This window comes from Bactrocera oleae, chromosome 4 (genome assembly GCF_042242935.1).
Source record: "Bactrocera oleae isolate idBacOlea1 chromosome 4, idBacOlea1, whole genome shotgun sequence".
NCBI lineage: Eukaryota > Metazoa > Arthropoda > Insecta > Diptera > Tephritidae > Bactrocera > Bactrocera oleae.
In genome coordinates this window covers 69,483,808-69,507,102 of record NC_091538.1, presented here as the reverse complement: position 1 = coordinate 69,507,102, position 23,295 = coordinate 69,483,808, and the positions used below count along the sequence as shown (strand labels likewise).

The following is a 23,295-nucleotide window of genomic DNA, read 5'->3' as shown; positions in this document are numbered from 1 at the left end:
TTAATATGTGTATGTCATATGTAAGAGGTGTAAACATTCCACTCACACTTATTACTTAAGTTATAATTGTATATTTAAGTTATGAATTAAAAATTAGCTTTAATGCATCGATTTCTCATCATTCATATATATATATTTTTTTTTTTTGTTTTTACTTTATTTCAATTATTTATCAATTATATCAAAGACCAACAAAATTGTATATTATATATATATGTATATGTCATATATATGTTTTCCTTATTGTTTTTATATTTGTTTTTCTATATACATATATATATATACATACATACATAGCATGTTATATACTAACACATTCATATACATATATGTATATGTATGTATGTATATATATAAATAACATGTATTTTATACAGGCCCACTGTATCGACACATCAACATTATTTCTTTTTGTTTCTTACGCTTTGCATTTGCTTTTTGCTTTGACAACTTTAGCATTATTGCTGTGTTTAGTTAAATGCTATTGGTAGTATTTTTAATAAAAAAATGTTTATTATTTTCATATAAATAATTGAGTTTTTGTTTTTTTTGTTTTTGTTTTTGCTGTTTTGTTTCATAAAGGAAATGCGCTAATGTTTTGGGTTTGCTTTGGGTAAATGAGAGATTTTAGTCTGTTGTATGCACTATGTATGTAAGTATGTATGTATTTGTAGCTAAAAGAATATATCAAACACAAATGCGTTATATAATTGTTTTTGTTTGTTGTTAAGGTATTTTTTTTTTATTGTTTTTCTTAACCGTTTTCACTGCATTGCTGGTAATAAAAAGTCAAATCATGCATTCAGTTAATTGTTTTTTATTACTGTTTTTTTTTGTTTTTGTAATTATTTTTAACTACTTTTTACCATAATATGTATGCAATTATTTTCGACATGTGTACCGTAGTTCCGCTAATTAAATAACATACTTTTTATTTTACCGTTTTAGCGTATATATATATGTATATATATACATATAGATATATATATGTATAAATATTAACTAATTTTAATTAATAATAATGTTGATAATAATCATAATATTAATAATAATAATAGTTATATAATAATAATAAAAAATTAACCATTTCACTAGTTGCAATAAAAACTTACAGTTTACCTTTAACAGTAATATAATTTATATGTATGTATGTATAACGTTAGATTTTTTATACACATGTATGTAAATATTTCATTTTCATTTTCATTTCTTCTGCATATTACTAATTCTTTGCCACTTTCCACATTTTTCGCTTGTATATATGTATCCTGTGTATATATGCTTGTGTGATACTTGTATGTACATATGTACTCGTATTGCATTTATGTATGTGTATTCGCTTTTTTCTCAATTATATATATATAATGCATTTATATTTTAGTATATCATTGTTTTTCCAACTAATTTAAGGCAAAAACATAAAACGAAATTTTATTTTGTTTTTGTTTTGTTTTCTCAATGCTCCTTTCATGTAATTTCATTAATTTTATCAGTTTACTTTTGAATTTAATTTTTTAAAATTTAGTTAAACTTGTTTTACGCTTCTCGGAATCGGCTCAAAAAATTAATCGTAATTAAAGTCATCATAATCGTAATTAGAATATGTAATATGTATTGATAAAAAATAGAAAAAAATTTATGTATAATTTTTTTTTAAGACACACTAATTATCACCGTCCTCCAAGTGTTGTTTTTTTTTGTTGGTTTCTTTATATATGTATGTATATATAATTTTCTTTTTGCTTATAACTCTCTCGTATTTCTTCGTCTATGATACTGCACTAATTGCTTATGGTTGTTGTTATTGGTAGTAGTAATGATGGTGAGGAGAGGTTATGATTTTTTGTTTGCTTTTGACTACTGAAAAGTACATATAAATATATGCGTTTGTGTATGTGTGTTTGTGTGTGTGGTGCGGCTTAGTGATAGTTGAATCCTGCTGTTGAAGTGACTGGTGGACCCTTCAAGTCTCCTAAATATGAAATCAGACTTCAGTTTGAAAAACGTGTGAAATGTACGACGAAAATGTATAACGGAAAATTTTTTAAACATTTTTGTTAATTGCCAACTCGTATTTTTAACGCAAAAGCTAATCTGCAGGGGCTCAGCTTTAAAAGTGCTCTTGTCTAGACTTTTCATCACAGTGTTATCGCAACACATACTAGTATGCGTGTAGAAAGCACAAAACTATATCGAAAGAAACATTAAATAATATAAGCACATTTTGTAATATAAGTAAGTTTTTAAGCTTAATTTTGTGCCAAAAGCTTGTCTAAACTATGAAAGTTAAATTGACAAGTGAAAACTTTTTTGTAAAATTTAATAATTAGTTTTATATATTTCAAAAGCTTATACCAACTACGAGAGCTAACTTGACAAGTGAAAGCTTTCTAAAAACTCAATACTTATTTTTTTGTCAACAGCTTGTCACAATTATGATAGCGCACTTGAAAGCTTTTTAAAAATTTAAATCTAATTTTTGCGTCAAAAACTTGTTTAAACTTTTGAAAAATTGTGAAAGCTCATAAAACCCGTTTAAAACGTTTGTGTCAAAAGCTTGTCCCAATTATGAAAGCTAACTTGACAAGTGAAAGCTCGTAAAAATCGCTGTAAATGTAAAATCAAGCAGATAAAAAACAATAAAGCCAGATTAAAGCAAACACATGAAGCCGTTCTCAACAGATTAGGACTATTCAAAGTGTTCAAACGGCTAGTAATGCAAAGAGATCTCACCCAAATAGAAAAATTATTATAATTACAAAAAAAAACAAAAAGTTATATACGATAAGTACAATCCGCAAACTACTTTCGTGTTCGATAGATAAGGCTCATGGCGAAGCAAATATATTTTTAAAACACTTTCAACAAAAGCAAAATTAAAAAAATTGTGTCTGCAAAAGTGCTTCTGCAAAGCTCTACGCCGGCTGAACACAAATGTGGTGTAAAATCGTATATCTCATTTTCATATATAAATTACTGAATGCTGCCATAAATACCATTGACGTGCAGCATTTGAAAAAAAATTAAATTAAAATAAATGTAAAAATTAAAACAACAACAACATAATAAAATTGTACAACTATATAAGTAGAACGCTTAAAATTTACATATTTCACATACATACGCACTTTATATGTATATGCATTAACAAAATACGAGTATAAAACCGCGAATACAAATTTATGCCTTTTTTCACTAGTTTTTTGAACACTATAGGCTGGTGTAAAATATCTCAGCTACTTTTTTGTAATTTTCATAAAACGTATTACAAAATTAAAATAAACTTTGTATATCAAATCGGAATATCTATATATGTATACGTTCTGCTCGTTCGATAGACAAAGACGTGAACTATACTTATGAACACAATTGGGCGATGCCGGTGTTTTCAGTTTTGCAGAAACAACTCTCACATTGTTGTTGTTAGTAAGAAAAGGAGGAGATGGTAGAAGTAGTGAGTGCCACAATCTACAGCATTGGTAGTTTTGTTGTTTGTTAAGAAAAATATAACTTATTGTTTGCACTCAAAACCAATGATTTTAATATTTCTCAAGCTCCGGCAATTCTTATCGAAAAAATTAAATCGAATTGTTTCATATTTCAATAACTTATACCTTTAACAATAAAATATTAAAATTTTAAATTCATATCTCAAATATTTTTTGAGTTTCAGCCTTCAGTTAAATCAGCTCTATCAGTTTATATTTAAGCGCGATTTTCTCAAAACTACATTCTTCAAATATGCTTGAGAAATTACTCGAACAGAAATAATCCGACCACTAACAAATTTTTTTCTACATGTCCTGTACATAGTTCTTCATATAATGAACTAACAGACTGGTTGATTTGGATCTGATCACAAAGCGAATTTTTCCAGGCCAAAAACGACCAAAATATTGGGTAAAATTAAATATTTTTTAAACGCCCCATTTTGTGAATTTTTTATTTTTTTCGACCGTTGATCATAAGTACGGACAATATCTTCTAGTAAAGAATTCTTGGTTTTATCTTTCATGGGAAAACTAGAATCACAGCAAAAGTGGAGAACGTTTTTTTTTTCTTCAACAATTTTACTGTAGTAGTTTTCGACTTTTTTTTAGGCTGTCACACTAAGTGCGCTTCTCATGAACAATAATATTGAATCTATTTCTTGGATAATCTCGAAAAATTATTAATTGTAGAAGTATACAAAGAGTCGGATGTTGTTTCAGTTTTTCATATACAATAAACATTTCCAAATAATTTTATGAAATACCGTCAATTCGAAAGATCTTGATCTGATATTTGATCTTCGTTCCGCTTACATAGTGTATCCGACTGTTATGGAAATGGTCGTGGGAATGGAACACAGAAGCGGTTTTTTCAGCAAAATATAGCATAATTCTCAGCAAGAAAACTTAGATATTTAAAAATTCTCTAAGCTTTGAAAGCTTTAGCAAACAGTTATACGTTACAAAACAACAAAAAGTGCTTCTTATATGTATGTGTAAAAAGCCTTATATCTCCTATATATGCAGGTGGATCTCTTTACGTACTTATTTTCCTTATGAAAGCAGTATTCTCGAAAGGAGTTATACAAAAACAACACAAATCAACAAATTACAAAAAAAACATAGCACTGCAATGCAACTGCTCGTGTCAATTAGCACTGGCCAACAGACCGTTATAAACATTTACGATTGAGCCTATGAAAAAGGTTTGGAAACAGCAAATTAATAAACCATATTAACTAGTTAAAAAAGTTTTATAGAAAAAGATTAAAACATAACAATAACAATAACAAATACAAAAGCAGTCAGCGGCGTTAACGGTTTAAGCAGAGAATGTAAATGAATTAATTTTTTTTCTTATTCTTATTCATTAACATTCTCTGGTTTAAGGCAACGCTGTTAATTAGCAGTGCTGGAAACTTAAATGACGCCTAAAAATAGCTTACGCCATTGAACGGGCAGCGATTAGACTTATTTTCGCAATGTGCTTACAGTCGGTCTATAAAATATGTTTCCCTTACGAGTTGTGCTTCGAAAATCTTCCACATTTCAACTTTTTCAACTATTTATTCTTTAGTCATTGCAACCGCTAGTCTTTTGGGCGTAAGCACTCGTTTTCTTTTAGTGATGTATGTGTGTGTGTTGTGTTTTTGTATGTGTACGGTTGTTGATTTGCAAAAGTCTTTTCAATAATATTCGCAAGTTATATACCTTCTAAATTTAATTCATAATTTTTTGTCTCCTTCTTTTTTTTTTTTTTTTTGAAAAATTTGTGCTGGTTCGAGTTGAACGAAATAAATTGTTTGCGTTTCGCCGATTGCGCTAGGCATCAACTACATAGTATATAGAGTTTTCATTTTACTTTTGTTTTAATTTTTGTTAAGGGCTGAATGAGTTTACGTTAGATTGGCAACGTTTTTGTATTTTAGTTTTTGAAGTTGAAATTTTATTTTTTCGAGATTTTCTTCTTGTTTCAAGGTGAGAGTGGGTATGTGTGTGTGTGACTATAACTGTTAGTACGCTGTAGGCATATGTACCGTTGTTTTTATTTGTCTTACTTTATGTTCGCCTATTTTTGTGGCTTAAATGCTGCTTTAATTTTCCTGTGTTTCTGCTGCGCGTTTCACTTATAATGATTCTGAATATTTGATATTTAGTTTTATTTTTTGTTATAACAATGTGATATAATGTACGGTATCTTGTAGTTATTGCGTGTTACTTTGCTCCTATTTTTTACTACTTCTCTTTTCTTTTGTATGTAAATTTTTATAGGTGTGATTGTGGTGTGTTGTTTGCTAATGCGTTCGTGTGTGTGTGTGTATGTGCATTCGGCTTGTTTCTGGTTTGGTTTGTCTATGTATATATATATATGTATATATTTTCTGTTACTATTTAAATTCTGTATAAATATCCTTAAACTTAATTTGCTGCTTAATATTTGCTTATTTTTTTCTTGTTTTTCCGTTTTTTTTTTTTGTTATTGTTTGTTACTGCTTATTATGTGTGGCTTGAATTAATTAGTTATATAAACCTTTTGTTTCTTTTATTCTGCACTATGATTTACTATTTCTTTTGCTTGTTTAGTATGTTTTTGTTTATGTTACGCTATTTTTTAACAGTGAATAAACTGAGAATACATTGTTTGTTGTTGTCACTTTAAGTTCCGTTAAACAAAACTTCGGACGCTTGTTGGTCATCTGACTGGCTGCTTCAAGTTTGCTATCGTTTAAATGAAATTGCTGGTGTTGTTGTTTGTTTCTTAAATGTTTGTTTTTGTTGTTACAGCTCGTTCTAACGAAAAGTTATTGCAGCAGCAATCAGTTTCATGCCTTGCATGCACTACTTGCCATCACTGTCACCGACACCGCCACCGTCACCGCTTTCACGTCCGCATCTCCTTCTTCATCGTCAACTGCCAACTGCCATCTGGTAATTCTTTGTTTCTACGTTAACGCATCCAAGGTGTCCGGTGCATCAATTGCGTTCGTAGTCTCCACATAGTTTTCTTGATGTTATGTGAGATCCTGCGGCGAATCTATTGAGAACAGTTCTTTGTATAACGCCGGAAAGACGACGTTCGGATGTTGTTGCTTAAATTTGCTCAGTGCTTCCATGTGCATTATGGAGATATCGCTGCAAAGCACATAAATAAGTAAGTGAATTGTGTATATAGACAATTGAAAAGTTTTGTTACCGGAAATTCGGTATATTGTTTAACAATGTATCTAAAACAGTCACATCGCCCTTTAAGGGCGCATGGTTCGCTTCAAGCTCCTGTCTTATTGCATTCATGCTTAAATTGAAAAGCCTCTGGATTTCTGTATTACCGCGCACGCCATTTCGTTCTGTAAACATTTATGTTGGTTAATTAATGGTTATATAAATAAATATTTGTTTTACCTGGCCAGAGCAGCACTAAACTTTGATACAGCGCCAACTCCGTTTCAGTCAGTTTCAGTTCAGCTATTGATTTAGCCGTTTGAAAGATTCGCGATACCAGACGCATTTCGTCCGAATCGGATGTGTAGAACGCTTCCTGCGGCAGCATCACGTCACCATAGAGTACCGCATTCTGTGAGAGATCGAGCAATCGCGACATACGCACGATGGCCAGTTCGAATGATCCAGTTTTCAGCAGCAGAATCTGAAAGGATAGAGCAAAATGTGGAAAAATTATTTCAAATTATAAATAATCTCAATAAATCACATCATATATATTATTTTTAACACAACATTGCTCTCATCATTACAACGCATCACATTTATATATGTGTGCTCAAGTGAATTGATTTACTTGAAATAAATCACATCGCTTTATTCAAATCACATCATTACAACATATCAATCATTATGTTATTTCATATATTGCTACAAAAAGCTTCATTGGCGTCGATTTTTTAAATATCAGGCATTATGTTATGGAATCACATTGTCTCATCGCATCACATCATCACATCGGACCAAAGCAGATGAAACAGCTTGCTATACAAATTTACTGTTACATAGGGCCATTAAATTGATAAAATTCAGTTTTTAAATATATAGCATTAAACCGCCTACATCTTACTACCGCATCATATCATAACATTACAGCATCACATGGAAAACATATTTACATTTATTGCAGCGGTTAACGAAATTTAGACTGCAATACATATTTATAAGTAATTATTGGGATTACTTCGAATTTTTATTAATTAAAAATTCACATCGCCCTATCACATCACATGTGATTGACTCATATCATATCTTAACAGTTAAATGCAGCTCAAATATGGCAAGCTTTTGAATATCATCAATTAAAGCATGTTACAAACATTACAACATGCGACATCACATCATATCACATCACTCAGCTAATTTAGTGGCATTTTTTGATAGTATAATATCTGATCAAATTTGACCTGGACTGCCCAAAATAAAAAAAATTAATTTTTCATTATCTCCTTCTTAATGGGCAGTTTCGACGTCTTAAACCCACACCTCGTCAACAGCATTGATGCTTTTGATGAATGTAGGGTTCTCAACTACATTGTCAAGCATCACTTTTGCGACCTCTACTCGACGACGTTTTTGTAAAAGCTTCAAGTCTTTGGTACGAGTCAAGCATTGATAAACTTTTAACTAATCGACATATGAAGGTCAAACTTCACACGAACATAAAAAAGGTTTTAACAATGTTTAAATGAAGTAGTCCGGCTCAAATTTGATTAAACGGTATACGTCTATCGAATTACGTAATCTATGTTATAAAATTTTTTTAGTTAGTTACTAACCTGATCATCCTGACTTAATCGCATAAATCCGGGTATCAGTTTTGCAAATTCGATTATGTTTTGTATCATTTGTGTTAGCTTTTCAGCGCAGTCTAGCCACAGTTCCTCTTGGCCCAGATTCTTGTAGTAGAGTATCCTCGAAATATCCTTATGAGCGCAAGCGAAAACATAGTTTTAAACACATATAACCGAAATGAAAGTAAAACAAAAACAATAAAGAATTAGTTAGAGTTCAAATTCGGCGGGCGATTGAGTGCAAATATCATCGGTTTTACCTGAGACTTCCGGAACATATCATGTACGGCTTCGAGTTTGGTGCTTGTGTTGGCGTGTGCCTCGGCTAAGGTTTTTATAAGAACATCATTGATGTCGCCATCAGCTGGTTGGTGGGGGGAGGAGAAGCAATGCAACAAGGAATATACAATCAAAATATTTACCAGAGTTTCGAATATTTGTTTTTGTTTTTGATTATTGTTTTTTTTTTTTAATTTGATTTTTGGTAGACAACAGCGAATTATTGATGCAGCGATTTAACGAAATAAATATATGGCATTACAATAACAAATATTTGAGACACCCCTCCCGAAATGTAAAGTGCGTACCCCACAACTAAGTATGAATGATTGTATGCCAATGTGTTTTAGAAAATGAATGTGTGCAGATAAATTTGGATGAATTTTGGAATTTTGAAGCTACGCGCCCCACTACGACGCGACCAACCCACTAAGTCTAATTTCATTTACTTATCATCAGCTTGAACTTGAAAACAACAACAAAAGAGTAAATTAATGCATTGTTTGTATTTACAGTCCATGGCTGCGGTACATACTCATATGCATATGTACGCATGTAGCACCGGAGTTACTTACATCCCACACTCACACTCACTTCAAAACCTAGGCGCTGACAAAAAGAAATTATAGCAAAAAAACGAAAATAGATTTGATTCGACAATAATAGATTGGACAAAAAGTGTACAACTTGAAAACGCGATGGGCTCACGGCATGAACTTGACAACTGAACTGGATAACTGTTAACGATAACTTCAATGATGACTAAGATGAGTAGTAGTAGTAGTAGTGGTAGTAGTAAGTAGTAGTAGTAGTGGTAATGCGTGTGGTAAGTGGTTATACGAATATTAAATGCTGATTCGTCTATGGGAATGCGCATTGGCACGAGTTTTTGTGATTTTAGTCTCCTACCATGACTGACGAAGTCCGGATCCATTATCGTGCCACGCGGCTCATACGTGGTGCTGTCGACGTAATCCGCAGATATATCATAGGCCATCGTCTGTTGCGGTGTTACCGATGTCGAGTAGCCATAAGCGTAGGGACTGCTCACTTCATTGCTTGAGTAGCCGCCATAGCTGCAAAGAGACGCATGTGAGCGTGAGTATAACCTATGCAGATATATATATTTATATAAATTGAAGAGTTAACATACCCATTATAATTATGGTGCAGCTGATCACTACTCGAGGGTGTTTGTGTGTCAAAAACTGAGCTATCCGGCGCCGCGTCACTTTGTGCTCGCAACTGCGCCTTGTGAAATTTCACCTCTTCCTCCACTTTCTCACGCTGTTTCTTCGACATTCTACCGAATTTTACAGCTGCAAAATTAACGTCGAATTAATTTGAATATTGAATAAAAGAAAAGTATTAATAAGAATTGTTTTTGTTTTTGTTTATATGGCATGCCATACTCACCATCACGACTCATTCCCAATTGTAGGCACTTTTGCAGTCTACAGTATTGACACCGATTGCGATTGACACGGTCGACAACACATTGTTTATTGCGAGGACACTGATAATTCACTACAGAACTTTGTGACCGGCGAAAAAAACCTTTACAACCTTCACATGTTATAACGCCATAATGTACGCCAGATGACTTGTCGCCACAGACTTTGCATGGAATTATTTCAATTTGAGCTGCAATGGAAAGAGAAAAACAAAACGAATATGAGATGATGATCATTTGAAAGTTATAAAAATGTTATAAAGTCTGTTTGACAGTTGATAAAGGATATGTCCGGTTTTTACTTGATATTTGAGATAAGGGAAATAGCAAATAATACTTTTATATATTATATTTAAACATTTTATATTCGTTATTATTGTTTTCCCAATTGTGTTTCAAATATTTTTCATAAGAACCCCCAGCGGTTAGGGGTTAGATTTTACTCACGATAAGGCATGCCTGTCGTAAGAGGCGACTAAACTTCATATGCACTATGTTTGCTAAGAAATATCAGCAAAATTAATGCAGAAATAGTGCTATAATACTCAGCTTAAACTGATGTTATAGACTTTGATTGAGATTCCTCTAACTAAAAGACATTTGAAGTTCAAGCGACAAATGTCAGCAGTCATTGAATTTGATGGGTGCTTAACTGGCAGTGACTTCGGCAACAAGCTCTTACCGGAGGCTTAAATCTGATACCACGTGGAGCAGAAAGCTTTTGGATTTTGGTCCAATCTGCTCATTGGGTTTGGCCCTTTGCGGAGATTCGTAGTGGCTGTGGTTTAAACCTAAATACTGGAAGAACTGGAACTAAATGATGCTCGCTAGCTTGCATTATTTCTTTTTAATGCGTTATTTGGGGCGCTGATCAACACATTGTTTTGATCCGTTGTGCTTTTGGGCACCGTGAGATTAGCCCGTCGATGGCAGGTACTCACGAAAAACACAATGAAAGTTGTCCGTTCGTCTGTATATATGCGAACTAGTCTCTCAGTTTTTGAGATATTAATATGGAATTTTACACATTCCCTTTTCTTCCCAGGAGCTGCTCATTTGTTGGAATCGTCTATATGGGACCACTATAGGCTGTCATAAAAACTGATCGATCAAACTCAAATTCTTATTTGGAATACTTTTTTATTCGACAAGATAACTTTATGAAATTTTACATAGATTATTTTGCAACCCAACACTTATTAAATTGAAAGCAATATTGGCAGCCAACTGGAATATAATACTCTTGAAGAGTTTGTACGCCGTCTTCACTGTTAAAATAATCAATTGGCCACCATAGCTTCTTCCGTAAATGCAGAATTAACCATAAAACACCACTACTAATATTTCATTTTATTACATAATTTTTCTGAATTTTGTATAATTACAGACACACACTCGACATACTTTTTTGAGAACATTTTAAACCTCAAAGTATAACTTATATTCTGATCTTTGCTATTTCAAGCCTAAAAAGAATTTGTATAACGGTATTAAATTATTAAAGTAGTAATCTAAGTTGCACACCTCCATAGAAAACATTTAATTTGGACTTACGAAAACTTTTCACCGTACACTTGTATACAAAATATTTGTATACTTTAGTAGAATCGATGGATCGAATTCAAAACAAATGTAAAGTGGCCCAAACGACACTTAACTTGTTGATGCAGGTAATTAAAGCAAAAACCGAAGCCACACTACTTCCTCTGCTCGCATGTTCTTTATTGTGTTTTCGCAATGAAAAACTATGTCAAAGCTTTAAAACTTTTTGCCGCAAAACATTACAAATAATGAAAAAAAAACACTTTTCAAACACTAATGTGCGGCGACAGCTTAAAATAGGAATACAACAGCAGCAACAACATACTTGTACGTAAGTAATGCACACATTGCATATGTACGACTGTATGCGTGAGCAATTTTATTATGCTTAAACCAAGTAATTAAAGCATAAATATGGACATTATAGCAAAGACAAGACAATCGAAGAATTATCAAACCAGCAACTACAACAACACAACGCTGTCAAAAGGGCAACCGGGTGTCTAAGCTACGAGCAGAATTGAAGCGTTTTATCAGGCATACATATTCTAAACATTTTTATATGCTTTATTTACTTTGATTTGCTTTTCTGCCTCTTTATGACCTATGCCACCCCTAAGCGTAAGCGTCTTGCCGCTGACGGCTCGACAATGCAATAATACTGTGTATTACTCACTTCACCTCATCAACGAGCGAGCAGCACCTTGTCACGCACAGAACGGAACCTAATGTTTGCATACAACATACCTATACATATGTATGTATGTACATACATACACATGTATGCGCATAGCAGTATTTACATATAAATGTGTGTTTAGTGTTTATTTGTGAAATGACAAGTATTCGAGATGTCAATGAACTTTCTTTGGATTTATAACACACATCAAATATATTGTATTGTATTCTATTGGATAGTGTTGATATTCTTTTTGCTGTTGTTGTTGTTGTTGTTGAAACATACTGTACAGACAAGACGTTCCATCCTCTAACGCCGTTTGGCGCGCACATAAATATTTTCGAAACCATATGAAATGAAATGAATGAACAAATAAATGGCATATAGAATATGCGATAAAGCTTTCGGAGCTTTTCGCTTTAATCACCTCTTTGTAAGGCGACACTGGGAGCTTTGCTCTTAGCGTACTAATTTGTGTACTCTTATTTTCGCTCTTAAGTACACACTCTTTAAAACATAATTGAAAATATTTTTGAGTTTTCTGCAACTCTTTAAAATTTTCTTTCGTCGTTTGTGACTGTGTGCATGAGCATAACTGAAGATTTGTGTGAGTTACCGTAGCATTCCTTGTACGTGTGTGTGTGCACTTATACGCCATTCATAGTTGCAGTTCAGAAAATGTAAGCTTTATGTTGTTGTAGTTCTTGTGTTTTTGTTGCGCTGCAAGTGATTAGGCTATCGCTGGGGGTTGGCTGCGCCAGTGTGACAAACAGCAGCTAGACTTAGAAGCGCGTTATGCTGTAATATTTTTATTGCATCTTTTTTTACACAATTTTATATTTTTTTAATTACGATTTGATGTTTGCAAGCGCACATTAAAGTAGCTTGGGTTAAACGAATATTGTAAATAATGATGAAATTGGTAATTACGATTTGCAAGAATTATCTGCTTGTTGTGAGTGTTCTTTTATTGTTTTATGTGCCAATATAAATTTAGTTTTTATGGAACAGAGGGTTTATTAAAATTTTATTGTTAGTGGTTTGTTGAAAAATACGTTTTCGAACTCAAATTGGTTTTCAATTATTTTGTTATTAATACTTTTGTGGGAATATTGGGAAATTGTAAATTTGGTTCAATTAATGGTTTAAGTCAATTGGAATTTTTAGAAATTTAATTCTAATATTACAATTAAGGCAACATTATTCAAAATTGGATATTTATTTTTTCAATTCAAATTTTCAAAATTTCTTTTTAAAATTATTTTTCAATATTAAAAGAAAGCTTATATATCCATATATAGAAAACAAATAAAAAATTCAGAACTGCCCTAGGAACGAAAAATGGACTAAAGTAACGATAAAGCTGTGATTTAGTCTTGAAGTAGATCACATTGCCCGAAATTTATGATCCTCTACTATTAGATTCATATCTCTACTTTTACCATCTTACTTTAGTAAATTAGTGAAAGAAAGTTAAGATATACCAAACACTTCAGAATGTTATATATATCTCGCACATCTCTAAGTATTTTTTCATTCAGTAATTTCGGCCTTCTCCGTGGATAAAACCCTAAAAAGAACTCTACTAGAAGACATTGTCCGTACAGTAAAAAAAAAGATAAAATTGACAAATGGCGGAATTTTAAAAGAAAGATAGAAAACTAGTAGGCTATTGTATGAAGACGGTGTAGTGTTATTTTTAAAGGTTTAACCTACTGATATATGAATATATCAATTTTTTCTTAAGATAGGGGGCACACCTCCCATAAATGAGAAATTTGTTTTTTGACAGCCACTGGATTCGTCAAGACGACTGTTCATAAAGATACCTCGCACTTTATTGGAATAACCATTAAGAATACGAGCGGAGCTTTGCTTTAGTTTCACAGTGATCATTCAACATTTTATACTCTGGCAAGATGTTGCTACAGAGTATATAGGTTTCGTTCACCTAGATTATATATGTTATATATATAAATATGTATGTATAAATAATCAGGATGATGAGACGAGTTGAAATCCTGGTGTCTGTCTGTCCATCTGTCCGTCCGTACAAGCGATAAATTGAGATATCTTAATGAAACTTGGTACACGTGTACTTTGGCAAAAAAGTGATGACGAGTTCGTAGAGGGGTGTAATCGGACCACTTCCATGCCCACAAGGCGCCATTAATCGAAAACCCATAAATTACCATAACTAAGCTTATAGATAATTCGACACCTCTTGCAACAGCATAAAAGTTAGTAAAATCGGATGATAGCCACGCCCACTCCGCATATAACGGTTTTGTTAAAATCTACATTTAGTTGACATCATATATCATTCTATTATTTAAGCACTAGCTAATATACCGGGATAAAAATTCGTACGTATATTAAGGTATGACATCTCAGGTCTAAAAATTGTTAAAATCGGACCATAAGTATTCAAACCCGAGATACCGGAAATGTGGACCCCAGGGCCTATGGCTGACTTTTTGTCGAAAATATCGGTCAATATGTGAGATATATAATTGAAATTCGGGGAAAATGTTTTTTAATAATAATATATCTTTGTGTCAAAAATGGGTTGAATCGGATCGATACTTCCCTTAAGATTTTCGAACTTCCAGTTGACTTTATACCACATACCATATTCCGGCCAATATGCTAGTTATTTTAATGAAATTGAGAAAGCGTGTTTTTCTAATAAGAGTGTATCTTTATGTTCAAAATGGATGAAATTGGGAAGTAAAATGTGGTAATAAACCTATGTGAGTTTATGACCTTTAAAATATGTTAATATGATTTGATTGTAATCGATTTACCGTTTCGTCGAACAATGAAACTGAACTTTTTCGCTAAATTTTTTAATATAAAGTTTTGCGAACACCTGAAGGCATTTCCCTGGTTTTGATCCTTGCAAGTTGCAAGAGCAAGAAATGTTCGGTTACCACCCGGAACTTAGCGCTTCCTTACTTGTTTAACATATCCTTTAGTTCTCAGCACTGGAGGCTGAAGAAAAAGTATATTTCGGATCCATTGCTGAGTTTCTTATTATTATTATTTAAAATATATATGTATATATCTATGTCTGTATCTGTACATACAAATATTTTTTTAATGAGGATAATATGTGCTTGTTTTCCATCAATTCATTTCAGAAATTATTATGTAAATAAATATCATCTGTGTGTATGTGTGTTGTATGTAAGTGGCATATAAATAATTTCGTAAAAAGCTGATCTCTTGCAGCTTCACAGTCTTTCGAATTGTTTGCATGCGAATAATAATACAAACTGTGTATATGAATTGCATTTACATATGTGAGCGTGTTTTTTTGCCGAAACGCTTATCTCGTCAGCGTAGCGTGCAGTTGGCGTCTTAATCGCCGTTGAAGCGATAGGGTAAGCCAGGTGGAGGGGACAGTTGGTGCTGGCGGAATGGCTAGCGCGAGTCACCTTCTCATATAAATAATAAAAACAATAACAAAAACATACTAAAATAGAAGTGAAAAAATGAATTAAAGTAAAACAAAAAATGCAAACGCAAATTCGACGGAATAAAAAATTGTAGACTGGTGTGTTTATGTATGTAAGTAAGTGCATATAGTTTAGCATTTAGCTTTGTTTGAATGCATTAATTTTTATAGGTATTTATGTACATATGTGCATGCGGCAATCAACTCGAATGCATTTGACAAATTCAAATGCTCCCCACCTGTGACAAGGCGTCACAAAGGCAAAAGTAAAATGAAATAAAAATAAGAAAATATAAAAATAAAACGATTAAAAATAGTTTTATTATTACTTTGAGTTTTTCTATATTTTTGTGTGTTTTGTTAAACATGCGATATTCGCATGACGTGCGCCAATGATTGCCAAGTGCAATATTAACCAATAACACTTAATTATGAAAAATATGAAAAAAATATTGCTGATAGACGAAAAAAAAAAACATTAACTACGGATGTACGGAAGGTATTATACCCTTCACAGGTGCATTTTTTATAGCAACTATATGTATAATTTTGAGAAGACCTTTATCTTGATTTTGATCGATCAGTTGGTATGGCAGCTACTATACTGCAATAGTAGTCCGATTTTAACAATTTATTTTATATATGTATATAGAGTTTCCGAGAGTTCTTTTTTAAAAAACACGTTTTCTAGTTTATAGTATATAGCGTGGGGGAGCATTTAAGTGTGTATGAATATATAATATATATGTGCTGAAGACTTATTTATCGCTTTTGTGAAATTCATAAAAAACAAAGAGAGGCTTGGATATACCATACATACATACATATATTACTATGAAGCATAGATTGATGTTTTTTGTACTATACTTATAGAGTATAATTGTTCAAATGGAACAACGTTCTCTAACGGGAGTATATACAAATCTGTGAAAATATATGTTTCATTCGCAATCTTGCGATAAATTTAAACTCCAATATTTTCAGCTCAAAAGAGAATGCTATTGATCCCGCTTATAACACCAGACACCTCATAATACATTTTATTGGTATTATATATCTTTTGTAGCACCGGATGTTTCTAATTCTTAGATGTCTATAAATCCATCTCTGATGTTCAGTACTCACACTAGTGCAGTTTCAACTACTAGGGTGTGATTCTAAGATTTCACTTTCTTTTACTTCTAGATTCAATAACTACTTTCTGTATTCCAAGCTAATAGACATAATTTCAAAATTCCTTAATTTTCAAGGTATTAGACCTCAATTTAAATTGGAGTTTAGAAAATATTGCATTATTACTGGCATCTTTGTCTCTCTTGGAAAAGCTTTGCATAAAAATTATAAAACAATGTCGAACAAAAAAGCTTTCGTCGTTTTTTTGAAAATGTTATAGAAATGGATTCCAAGAATTGAGCTTGGTTCCTATCTAGTTTACATATACATTTGATCAAAATTGACTCGAACTGGTCCATATAAACTGAGCGCGTAAGCCGAAAAAAATATTTTTTTTTTTAGATTGGTACAACTTTTTTTACCATTACAGGTCACAAGATGTGGGCTTATGAATATGACGTTGAAACTATCTAACAACAATCTATCAAATACTCCTAAAATTATCCAAAAACGAAAAAAAAACATTAATCTCTGAAGGCACTGAGGGCCATCCCAGCCGTGGCTTATAATAAGTGTAACATATGGAAAACTCGATTAAGAGTTGACATGCTTGTATTAGCTTAAAAGGAGCCTATTATAAATGCGGTAATTAGGATTCGTATTAAAATATATGAAAACGTGGGTTTTTATCAGTCCTGTTCAAATTTGATCAGATGTACACATATACATGTATATATTTGTTAGACACCAATCGAAATTTGGAATGCGATAACAATAAACAATAATTATAACACTTATAATATTAGCACATAATAACGGTGCATTTATGGCACTCAAAAAAAATTATAATAATAGTGTAAATTTGACTACTTTGTCATCCAAAAGATAATCAATATACTGGAAAAGCAAACTTTGCACTTGTCACAAATATTAAATGTATACATACATACATATGTATATCTGTAAACACACAGATGCACAAGTATACACATCTATATACTTTTTATCATTGTTAATTTATGGCTCGTAAAATTAAATGCAACGCGAACGTGGAGACTTCCAAGAAGTCGCCTACCATTTAAACTGTAAAAAAATATTTGTTTGGCTATTTTTTGCGCTTTATTATTGTTATTAAGTTTGCGTATTTTTTGGCAGCAAGCAGCAGGCCAAAATTTGTTGCCTTTGTCAGTGGCTCTGCTGTAGTTGTTGCAGTTGTTTTTGTTATTGTAACTGCATTCCAATAACAGAATTTGCCAACAGAAATTTGTATGCGACGACAACGAGCAATAAAAAGCAATGTAAACAACAAAAATAACACACACACACACACATACATAAGAGCATGTAAACACACGCACGCATTGGCACGCAAACGATGCGACGTCGCTCGGAAGGTGCAACGAATGCATGCCACAGTACATTGTTGTTCTTTTGATGGCTTACATATATGTACATACTTGTGTTGTTATTGTTAGTGCTGTCGTTTTATTGCATTTTGAGCATAAAGCGGGTCTGTGGGCCGGTGCAACGCTGCAGCGTTGCAAATGCGAAAATAAAACCAAAACCAACTACAACAATCAACAAAAGATCTCCGCACAAAACAACAACAACAAGAATGGCAAAAACAAATACACCAACTCAACAGCGAAGACAAATGGGAAGTGACGGTGTGCACGCGGCGAGTGCGGCGATAGGCGCGAACGATTGCACAAGCGACACGGCACAAGCACCAACGCCAGCAGCAGTAGCGGCAGTTGTAGTGATAATAACAACAAAAACAACAACAGCAGCAGCAACAACTGCAGCACACTAAAGTCATATAGTCGCATACAAGCAAGTAGCAGAGTAGCGAAGACTAGTCGATGCAACCATAAAAGCAACAACAGCAACACTTCGCAGCCAAGAGTCAGCCGCAGTCGCAGTCGCCTCGTATGGCAAGTAGCAAAGCAACCAGCGCGAATCAACCATTCAAGCAGCCAGGCAGCCAGCCAACGCTGATGAATCGTTCGCTTTGAGCACTTCGGTTCGCATTCGTATTCGCAAAGCCGCTTCGTAAGTGGGTCAACGCGATGTGGGGTCATTGCACTGCAGAAAACACTTTGCAGTTAGCACGTCGCTGGCGCATAAGCACAGTGAGTACAAGCAAACACACACACATATACATAGGCGCGTACATACAGAATAGTTGCTTGCATGTGGCTCCAATACTAGGCGACCACAGCGGCGGCAACGGCAACATCAACAACAGAAACTCACACACACACACATATACGTGAGAGCGCGCAGCGCTTGCAGGCCATTAGCGGCTTTACTACATCATTTTAATAGACGGCGACGTTCACGCTGGCGTCTGATTACACGAGAACTCGGCGAGCCCCATACACGTTGACGCTGTGTGCTCCCTTAGTTTGTGGTAGCAATGGCTCCACTGGCTCTTCGTTGCTCTTAAAACGCGCATTTTGCTCTCGCTAACAGCACATTTGCGCTCGCCGGCAGCGCACAACAATTGCAGGCATCTGTTCTATTCTGTTGCAGTTTGCGACGCGGCAGCGCTGCCCCAACTATTCTCCGCTATTTTATTCAATTTCTATTCAGCTTTTGTGCGCTATTCATTATCGGCTGTGCGCCTGTATTTGCTTCTAATAAAGTTCTCACATTCATGCATTGGGGAGAGTGTGTGTGTGTGTGTGCAGCAACTATTTTGGTATTTAACTTTGCTGTTTGGTTTGGTTCGGTTCGGTTTAGCTGTGTCTAACTCCTTCTTCGTAATTCTAACTCCGAAGCAACAATAACTCATATTTAATCACAAGTAATACATTGATGACAGACACATGTTAAATGCAGATACATGAGCGTGTGTGTATATGTGTGAATAGATACATAAATATACATACATACATATATGCATGTAGTTATGAATGTGGCTTTGTAGCGACATTAGCATCAGTGTGTTATTGGGTCCAACGTACGCTTCCAGATGTGGCAAAAGCGATAGCTGCGCGATGCTTTTAAAGTCGCCAAAGAATTTATTTTTATAGCAATCATTGTACGTGTGTCCGTGTATGTCACTGCATATAGGCACGTACAATCGTGCGCCTCGTCCATAAAGTCGCGAGTCTTCCCGATTCCCTCGCGTACTGTTAAACAGTTGTCACTCATGTCGTTGCTAATATCATCGCTGTTGCTGATTTTCAATTATTTTTGACAAAAGCCGCTTTTCTAATCACTTTAGTGTGCAGCGAATGGTCCAAAATTATTTTACGTTTTCGTGTTAATTTTAAAGTAATTTAATTTGCGTCTTCTAGAATATGTCTTAGAAATATCTTTTGTAAATTGCCAGTCCCCCAATCCGTTTTGATGTTTCTTATTATGACATAACTGCTTTTAGAAAAATATCGCGAGGTTCTTCTTCTGCAGCCAAATTGTTGCCAATTTGTTTAAGATATCTCAGTTAAAAACCAAATAATTTTCAATAGCTGTAAATGACTACTTCGTAAGCTTTCTATTCTAATTAGTTTTGAAATAATCGAAATAGAACTTGTAGTTCTAGAAATTACTCAAGGTCTAGAAATTACAGCTCAATTGTGAAAGCAAAGAATAAATACTGTGGCTAAAAATTTTTGACTATTAGGTATTTTTTCGACAGCTGATGACTTAAGGTTAATATCTATCGTACATACTTTCAAGTCAGAAAAAGTGTGCATTTTGTGTTTTTCTTTTTTGAAGTGACATTTTATTTGATTAACAAATAAAAAAATGTACATTTACAGAAATTAATGTACTTAATAATTAACGATTTATATTGAAAAAATTTTGCTTCCCTTGATGCCGTAACTGATCTCCAGGAGGACCTGCGAAAAAAGGTGTCTGGCGGTGAGGAAGATTTTTATGCTTTTCGCATATCCAAAAATCAAAAAAAAATTATTATTATAATAGATGAATACAGCGTAGTGTGTGTTTGTAATTCTTGACAAAATGGTGGCTACCCAAAAAAAGTAATTTTTTTGCAAAAAAATTTACACCAAAAGGTGGCTTAAATACAAATTTATTGCAAAATCGTTTTCTTTCCACCATTACTGGACAAACTTGTACATATATTTAAGAAAGTCGTTTGAAAATTTCCAGCCGTTTCAAAGAAATTTTCTTCACCGGCTCTGAAAACAGCGCATCGTGGAAACGCATTTAAAATTTTAGGAGTTGATTACACTAAACTAAAAAATTCTTACAAATATGCCCATACCTACGAAACTTTTTACCGTATCTACCTTAAGTTTGCGGATAATATTTTAATTTATATGTATGTACACACTTAATATAATGCAATACAAAATCGATTTTTTGAAATTTACAAGTTTACATAACCTTTCAAAAAAGGTGCTTGGCATAAAAATATATGTAACAACCACAAAAAGTAAAACTTTAAGCGCAAATATGAATGCAGTTCATGTGGTACTTCCTGGAAACAGATATTTAATGGTTCCTTTCGGAGCTTCAGAAAAAACCTCATGGTTCGATATCATTTGAATATAAGACATCTATATAATAGCAGTTATAACTAGTTTTGATATATTGAAGTGGAGTTTCCTTGGCATTTCAGGATGTGTTTGAAAGAGAAACATATCTAAGTGTAATCAAATAATATACGGTTAACATAATTAAAGTAATAATTACTATCATTATTATTACGCTCTGACGCAATTTCAGTCCTTAAAGTTCTCCGGATTTGTAGTCTTCGCATCACTATGAGATCAGTTAGTCATCCTTATTCAGATAAGCCATTAAATTTCAAAACAGCAATTCATACATAAAGCTTAATTTGAAATATCCAGAATTACTTTAACATAAATTATACCTGTTTTAAAAAGTGATTTGTAGAAAATAGCTTGAGATTATTGTCGAATGAATACTCTCAGCTATTTAAGGCAGCATCTCAGCTTAATGACTTATGAATTTCGATATGGGAAGTAGAGAAAACATTTTTTTTATAATCTTAAATATAGGCTTAACCATATTTGAATGTAAGAATTAGCATATAGCTGCGCTCTCAATGAGTCCCGCGCTTATTAGATACATATATTAAAACCAGGTAATGCAGTTTGGTACTATTTACAATTGCAAATTTAGTTATCTTTATGCTTATGAATAACTGGCTTTGAAATCGCTATTGAATTGAATTTCCTCATAAAATAGCATAATAAAAATCATAATACACTAGTTCTCTAAAATAAACCAAAAAAATATGTGCAGAATTGATTAACCTTCACTGAACATATTTATTGCGATTTCAGAAGTTATTTTTGTAAGCGGTAGAAATCGAATTTTTTGTAGAATGGCCAACAATGGTTGTGAAATCCCAAAGAAGATATCACCAAAAGATAATCGTCTAAAATAAAAATTATAGCCCTGAAGTTATGCACTTAGCGCTTTGCTTGCTAATATTATATACGTTTTCGTTGCTTTCCGAATACTTCAAATTCGGTTGCGGTTGCGGTTACGGTTGCGGTGTGTGTAATAAATCTGGTTTTGTGCTTTTTCGTCGCTTTAAATTACTTGTTGTTGTTGTATTTTCGGTTGTTTTATTTTTTTGTGAGATTTTTGGTTAAGAACAAAACTTTAGACAGAGCCTTGGGGCTGTGTGTTGCAACATGCCCACAAGCGGTTACGCATTGTTGCAACGAACAATAATAATAACAACAGCGACGTTGAGAAAAAAGGCAAACAATGCCTGAGCTGTGTGAAAGAACGAACAAAAACGAAATGAGAATTGCAGTAACTGCAAAAGCAATAGAATGCAACGGTGTGCGCAGTCATTAAAAAAAAATAATTTCGAATAATAAAAACAGCAACAACAAGTATGGCTAAGCACTGCAAATAAGAAGAGGAATAAAAATGCAACGAATCTACAATAAAGTTAAGAACTTTAGCGGCTTTAAAGCGAACACGATGGACACACGAACGGATGGATTAAAAAAAAAACGGAGAAAACCAACAACAACAGCAGCAAATGAAAAAAATATATGAATAAGCCGAAAACTGGTTTCAGCAATTCAAATAAAAAACACCCGAAAACACACAGAAACAACTACCAAAAACTGCAAATACACACACAGCTCTACGGATGCATTTTTTACGTATATACATAAATGCATACACATACATATACATATACATATATATGTACATAGTTATCGCGCTTGCAAAAACATCCTAACGTGTAAATTGCTTGCTGGCCGCCAGATAGTCATTCAAACCGAGTAACCGAGTGACTGATAGGTGGACGGACGGACGTGCGGACAAGCACGTACATATGTACATATGTATTGTATGTATGTATGTATATATAACCAGCAAAACCAATAAAGTCACTAAAGCGGTTATTGTGGTGGCTTGAGCTGTTGTTGTTGTAGTTGTATTTGCAGTCGCAACGATAAATGAAATACAACAACAACGAAAACAATAGCAATGTGTGAATAAAATATGACAACAAC

General features: G+C 33.4%; 1 protein-coding gene across 3 annotated transcripts in view; it reads right to left on the bottom strand.

Moving 5' to 3' along the window:
* Positions 1-801: 801 nt before the first annotated feature.
* Positions 802-23,295, bottom strand: part of Hr3 (Hormone receptor 3) — an 81,572-nt gene continuing 59,078 nt past the window's right edge. For all 3 annotated transcript variants that reach the window (XM_036370181.2, XM_014231509.3, XM_070108252.1), the window contains exons 2-9: positions 9,977-10,204; positions 9,714-9,879; positions 9,470-9,636; positions 8,542-8,645; positions 8,267-8,413; positions 6,891-7,134; positions 6,685-6,835; positions 802-6,623 (exon numbers count right to left, since the gene is read on the bottom strand). In XM_036370181.2, coding sequence (XP_036226074.1) covers positions 6,503-6,623; positions 6,685-6,835; positions 6,891-7,134; positions 8,267-8,413; positions 8,542-8,645; positions 9,470-9,636; positions 9,714-9,879; positions 9,977-10,204 — 1,328 coding nt within the window. In that variant the 3' untranslated portion in view covers positions 802-6,502. The remainder of the gene's footprint in view (positions 6,624-6,684; positions 6,836-6,890; positions 7,135-8,266; positions 8,414-8,541; positions 8,646-9,469; positions 9,637-9,713; positions 9,880-9,976; positions 10,205-23,295) is intronic.